Source organism: Carassius auratus, chromosome 25 (assembly GCF_003368295.1).
Source record: "Carassius auratus strain Wakin chromosome 25, ASM336829v1, whole genome shotgun sequence".
Classification (NCBI taxonomy): domain Eukaryota; kingdom Metazoa; phylum Chordata; class Actinopteri; order Cypriniformes; family Cyprinidae; genus Carassius; species Carassius auratus.
The window spans coordinates 19,918,707-19,925,959 of record NC_039267.1 but is presented as its reverse complement, the minus strand read 5'-3'; the positions used below and the strand labels follow the sequence as shown (position 1 = coordinate 19,925,959).

General features: G+C 36.9%; 1 protein-coding gene across 1 annotated transcript; it reads left to right on the top strand.

Moving 5' to 3' along the window:
• The first annotated feature begins 1,275 nt into the window (after nt 1–1,275).
• irx3b (iroquois homeobox 3b) lies at nt 1,276–4,364 on the top strand. The gene is made up of 2 exons (XM_026203131.1): nt 1,276–1,700; nt 2,698–4,364. Exons 1-2 carry the CDS (start codon nt 1,506–1,508, stop codon nt 3,565–3,567), a joined length of 1,065 nt encoding a protein of 354 aa, XP_026058916.1. The 5' UTR covers nt 1,276–1,505; the 3' UTR covers nt 3,568–4,364.
• Nucleotides 4,365–7,253: the final 2,889 nt, after the last annotated feature.

The window sequence follows — 7,253 nt, the reverse complement described above, 5'->3', positions numbered from 1 at the left end:
AGTGTGGACTGATATGAGGTGTTCATTGCGCTTTTCAAAGGTTCCTTAAGTGAGGAACGGCCAAATCAGCATTTCTGTTAATCATTTAGGTCCTTGATTTTGGTGAAAGCAGGATATATCAGCTAGCTCTCAAGGACTGGATATGTTTTATAGATCTTGTTTTAAGAGCTTTGGTAAAACCAGAATGGTGTCACTACAATTATTTTACAACTCGTTATTGATACGACATACAAAATCAATATGGATCTTTTTTTTTTCTTCTTCTTCTTTTATTTAAATCATTTTGTCATAAATGTACAGAAATGTTGCTAACATTTGCAACTATTATTAAGCTATATAAATTTTGCAAATTGTTATTTGTGTATTTTACTGTTGATCTAAACTATGACGCATGCGTGATTGTTTTACAAACATGCCTGTGAAAATGGTATGAAAATAATATAAGCGGATGAGAAATCCTGCAGTTTTTTTGTTTGTTTGTTTCTCATTTATCTTAATTTTAATTCTACAACCATTGTGAACGCTGCTATTATTTTTTTCTCTGAATCTCTTTCATTCTGTGTTAATTTAAGCACGTTTCGATGAACAGTGATATTATCATCTGCTTCGGTGGATAAAAACTCTTTCATGAAGCGGATTAGATTCTGTGAAATAAGATTTGTGATATGTTCACAATAAACCGGTGGAGATGTAATCTCAGCACTGCATACTGTTTTCTGAGGACAATAAAGCATCAATATGTCTCCTCAGGATTTATTTAATCTGTTCCTGGAATTTCAATATTGTGTATCTCGTTTGTCTGATTTTTTTATTTATGTTAACAGAAGATCATGTTTATCGCAGTTTGCAGAAATATTGTTTGTTGTTGTTATTATTATTATTATTATTATGACAAATAACAAAAGCTCTTGTTTTTTTGTTTGTTATTTTACTCTTTTAATACTCATACTGATGTAAAGTTTTTTCATTATTATTTATCTAACATTTTATTGACATAATAATTTAGTCAAATTGTTTAAAATTGTAAGCTATTATATATTTGTATGACGATTTGGTCAATCCATGTTACGTAAATATAATTTTTATTTATTTATTTTTTCTCATTTCTTGTTTTTAATATTGAAAAATCTATATTGTGTGAAAAGAATAAAGTTCAATGTGATATAACGATCGGAAATAAAGTCTGAAAATTATCGGATGATGGCTGACTTTGTGTGTGTGTGTGTACGTGTGTGTGCGTGTATGTGTGTGTGTGTGAAAGAGAGAGAGCGCGCGCGCTAGAGAGAGTTTTCAGAGATGGGAGGGGCCTGAGAGACTCTAGAAATGTCAATCACACGAGTGTTGTGAACAATCCCACTCAATCTGAATGTGACCTCAGTGCACCTCAGAGCTGAGAGCGGCTTTAACTCTCTCTCCGCGAGGCTCTCCGCGAGTCTCCACTCAGTCCTCCGTGTCAAAGGCGAGATCTGTGATTGTTTTGCGTCGCTCGGACCTTTGGCAGCAGCATGTCTCTCCCGCAGCTCGGCTATAAGTACATCAGACCGCTGTACTCCACGGAGCGGCGCGTCGGCGCGGAGTTCGGCGCGTCAGGCTCGCTCTCCAGCGTGCTCTCCAGCATGTACGGAGCTCCGTTCTCCAGCGCGCAGGGGTACAGCGCGTTCCTGCCCTACTCCAGCGACCTGTCCGTGCTCAACCAGCTGGTGAGTCCATCTACAATACAGCCTCGAGTCGGGGGTTGCTGTAAAAATCATCGGGATTCACACGCATCTGCGAAAGTTTGGAAATATCGTTCGAACTGTTAACTGCGCAACTTAGAAATAAAATGTAGCCCAAGTGTATTTAAGTTTAAGTACCGAAAATAACTGTTTTCGTTTCTCTGGTTGTTTGGTTCACATCTATTTATCGGCGCTTAAAAAATAAATTAAGAAAGAAAAAAAAAATAAGCTAAAGAAATAAGCTAAAGAACCTTTAATGAAGAATAGCATATCTAATGTTTCTTTTGCCTTTTCTATACTACAAAGAAGTGCGAGTTTAACTCACGAAGGGTTATATTTAAGTAAATTAGGATCTCTTTAATTCGGAAATTGTTGCTATGGCATCTTTAGTCTTATTATTGAAATAATAAGACCAAAAGACTATTATTGTTATTTAGAAAACGTGTGTCGAGGTACACAAATTACGTTGAATTTGTATTTATGCAAATAAACAAAAATATGCAAACACATTTTATCGTACCTGGAAATTCTATCATTTAATTGTTTTCCGCTTTTCTTTTTTTTTTCTTTAATCTTCAAAATCAATTTTAAAACTCCTGAGTAATGCAAAAAACGTACTTTTAAATCTTCAGACTGATTTATTCAAGTCAAAATTATTATTTCATAAACATTTTGCTACACCAAGTTAAAATAGCAAAAGTCTTTTTTAAGGATTTTAAAAGTCCAATTTGGTAAGGCAACAAAAACAAACAAATAATAATAATAAATAATAATAAAAACTTGGATAACAACTGCATGTTTCCATTTATACAAACACTGGACAAATCTCTTTTTATTATTAAATATGGTTTTATTTTAATTTGTCCTTGTTTTAGTCATATATGTACACAATAAATGTAAACATATTTAGCAGTAAATAAGCACATATTTCTCTCAGAAGCACATGTGCTCATACACACTCTCTCTTTCCTTCTGTCTAAAGGGCTCCCAGTACGAGTTTAAAGACAGTCCTGGGATTCAGCACACAGGGTTTCCTCACGCACCCTTCTACCCGTACGGACACCAGTATCAGTTTGGGGATCCGTCCCGACCCAAGAACGCCATGCGTGAGAGCACCAGCACCCTGAAGGCCTGGCTCAGCGAACACCGCAAAAACCCTTACCCCACCAAAGGAGAGAAGATCATGCTGGCCATCATCACCAAGATGAGCCTCACCCAGGTGTCCACCTGGTTCGCCAACGCACGCAGAAGACTCAAAAAAGAGAATAAGATGACGTGGGTTCCCAAAACAAGAACCGACGAGGAAGGAAATGTGTACACGAGTGACAACGAGGACGGAGACAAGAGGGACGAGGACGAGGAAATAGACCTGGAGAACATAGACACGGAGAACATCGAAGACAAGCAGGATTGTGATTATCAGGACGAGGAAAAATCAGCGTCTAAAGTTTCTGATTCTGAGGAATATGATGACGCAGGAGCTGAGAAGAGTTTTATCCATGATATCATGAAAGACAGAAGAGACACAAACCCAGATGAGGGAGAGGAGGACCAAATCAAAAAGAGTCCCGCGGCACAAGAGCCCTCAGATAATGCGAGTCCGCCACAGAAACCAAAGATCTGGTCTTTGGCTGAAACCGCGACGGCGCCGGACAGTCCCAAAAAGTCCTCATGGATTCAGAGGAACTGTGAGGCTCAGACAGCCAGGAATCCCCTCCATGTTCAAAACTGGACCAAAATGGCTTTTTCAGCCCATCAGCTGGCGTTAACCAGCCATTACCTCGGACTTAAACCCCAGAGCGCCTCAAACATACACATGAAGCACGGCGAGCACAGGACTCACAGCCTATGAAACAATCACACATTCAGAGACTCCTCATGCTTTTGAAATAGTTTTCACCTTCCTCGTGGGAGCGTAACACTTATTATGAATCAGAAAGATATCCAGTTTCTGCGTAATGGATGCCCTGAATTTAAAAATAGATTAAAGCTGTCTATTAGCTCTTCAATTAATATGAGATTATATTAGAATATGTTTTATATTGTTGACTTGTAAACATACATTTCATTGTATCAAATCCTGTTTTTTTTTTTTTAAATCTGTAGGTCCAGTTTGTCTTTGAGTAACAGTCGTACACTGAGGATGAATTCAGATGTAACCCATTTAAAACAAATAATGAATCTAGATGAATCTGATTACAGAGTTAGTCACTGAGAGTTATAATAATCCATGGAGGAAACAGTGCCTATACGGGAATTTTACACACACACACACTCACGGCTTTGTTCGCATGAGTTATGATGAGTGTTGCATCCACATCTTTGTCTTATTTTAGCGTATCTGTTTCAAGGATTCACAATAATATCATCCCAGAACTGATGCTTATCTTTAAGAAGTGATTTGACAGTTGTTCATTTGATTGTTGTTGTTGTTGTTGTTTTCCCAAATGCCTTGGATTTTAAAAAGCGGTCATTGTTTGTCACGGTGCATTTTATATGTCCTGTTTTTGTCTGAATATTTTAAATGGGGTAAAACAAAATACATATTTGAAATGGTTTTGTAAATTGAATGAAAATGTACCTACTTGAAATATTGTACAAAGACATATATTTTGAATATTAAAATGAAATCACAGTTGCCATAACGAATTTATTCTTTCTCGATTTCACTCTTTTCCAACAGGTATTTTAAATGAATAAGATTTAAAACAATATGAGTTCCTTACAATATTATTAATCAACGAGAAGCATAAAAAGCGCAGATTTGTGTCGTCAAACATTAATTTAATTATATAATGGTTGTCCAGTGCCTCAATCTCAATGGACATCATATTTTCTTCGCAGGTCACATTGATTGACAGATAGAAAATAAAATCATTTTTGTCAAGCTACACTAGAGATGACTTGTTTTTCTTGAAGCTGTCTCATTGCTGTTTCAGGATTGACATGCTGTTGCCAAACCGAACAGCTCTGCTCTAGAGTGCCATCTGCAGGCAGCCAAGAGATCCCAGGTCAAATGTTGACATTTTCGGTTATTTCCTCTGCTTTAGGCAATTAGGACATAGATGGAGACCATAACAAAGCCTTCATCTCTAGCATGTAGCTTACAGATATGAATTATACCTCAAAACATATGGCTAGTTGAGGAAAGCTGTCCTATTATGTTTGTAAATGATGAAATACTATAAACTAGAGACCAGAATATCATGGAAACTTAAGGGTTGTGCATTTCATTTGTCTTGCTGTTTGTAGATCTGCATCTGTAATTAAACTGAAAAAAAGGTATTAATGATCAGGTAAAATTTAGTTTCTGTATGTAAACCAGAACTCTCTGTGTGGATGGGATATGTTAAAGGTTAACCCTTTTGTGTTTGTTTGTGTGTATCTAGAGCACAGACGGCACCGAGAGGGAGGCCGCGCTGATTTCATGCCTGTGTTCTGAGGGAAACGCTTTCATGCCACACAAAGGACCCTCTTCTGGATTCAGCCTGAGGTCTCTCCTCATTCAGGCCTTGTCACAGGAGTTACACAACTATTATGGTAATCGATTGTTTTCTTGAGTAAGTATTGAAGCAAATGGAGAGGGGCCAGGGTGTTTACTTTCCACTCGACAGTCTTTTTATACTATATTTCACCGCTAAAGATATAGTGAAATTCCTGTTATATGTGAGCTCATGGGTGATGTCGGGTGTTACAGCCAAATCTGTGACTGAACAAACTGATGTTTAGTTTCTTGAAAGTCATAGGAAGTGGAAGTAAGCTCCTATTAATCAGTCAGAGATGCTAACAACCACAAATAGTGCTAATAACAACTCCAAACATGCTAGCAGCTGTACCGCATGCTAATCACCACGCAAAAGTTAAGCATAGAAATACTGATTTAAATGTGACTAATGTTTTAGCACATCTTCTGGAAGCTGATTCCAGCTGCGAGCGACACAAAAGCTGAAAGCGGACTCCCCTTGTTTTGTTTGAACCCTTGGTAGGTCCTTACACTGGCTTCTAGTTATATTTAGGAATGATTTTGAAGTACTTTCACTTGCTTATAAATGCTCAGATGTTCTGGTTCTAGTCAGAATCCTGGCTGCAGCGTTCTGGATGAGCTGATATAGTCTTCTTTTACATATATTCTAATTAATAAACACCATAAAGACATTAAAATCTGACAGTAAATGTGTTGCAGATGAGTAAACGCTCTAAACAATAATGAAAACTTGTACATGTGATGTGCATTTGCTATCAGGACACACAGCAAGCTAACCACCAGTTAAAACATGCTAGCAAACACATAGTATGCTAACCACATGCTAGCAAGTGCATAGCTTGCTAACAACCCCTCAGAACACCTTAACAATTTCCTGAAAACAGACCTCAAAGCTCAAGAGGGCAAAAACGCTCACATTTCTTGGCGAAAATGTAAAGATCTTGGTCTTGACAGTTTAAGTGAATAGATGTCATAGTCTTTTGTACACAGACCATGATTTGTACTTCTGATCAGCTGATAGGAGCATGATGTGTGATCATACACCAGCACAGTAGCATAACCCTGAAAACAACTGCCCTGAATGTTCTCACCGCTCTACCATATCATCATTCTAGAGCAAAATGTAGAGCCGCTGTGCAAACTAATAAGACACAACTTCACCTGCATCTGAGAAAATATGCTGGCAGTCATCTAACATGGCGGTGATAGTTTCAACATGATGGCAGCCAGCCAAAGCCAGAGATGTTTGAGTGATACAGTGATAAATCCTCAATCCTCAAAGTCAATCTTCAAACAAACTTTATATGAGTTTGAAAGATAGTTTTGTGTTGTGTATTACCTCAAGATTATATTATGTTCATCATGTTTTGTTCATCAACCATTTTACTTCAGATCCTTCCCATAAGATCTTGATGATTTATATTTTGATCTATCTATCTATCTATCTATCTATCTATCTATCTATCTATCTATCTATCTATCTATCTATCTATCTATCTATCTATCTATCTATCTATCTATCTATCTATCTATCTGTCTGTCTATCTGTCTATCTGTCTGTCACTTTATATCTGTTTTATGTACACAATAAGTCAAAATCTTTTTGTAATCTTGACATTACACATATCGTTGGAAAGGTCTGACAGTCAATGTTCCATATTTGATGACTGTTTTGTAATAGAAGTGATATTGTGACAGAAAACAAAATCAATAGAGATGGGTGTGACCCAGTAGTTATTTTTGTTATAGTGGCCAAACAAAAACTCACAGAAACCACAATTTTTGTGATATCGACTTCAAATTTGGAACATAACTTGGTTTAACATATGTATTTGATTGATAGCAATTTAAAGTGCAACATATTTTATAAATTATTTTCTATATAAAAAATAGTATACTGCATTATCTTTACTGCAAACGTAAACTTCTATAACTTTTTTATAGTTTCTTTTCACTTGAGCAATAATCTGCTATGTGACTTGTTTAAAAGAGACCGGTCTTGGGTCTGTATTTCAAAGAGTTCAGGAATTACAACCATGGTGTAACAAGGATTG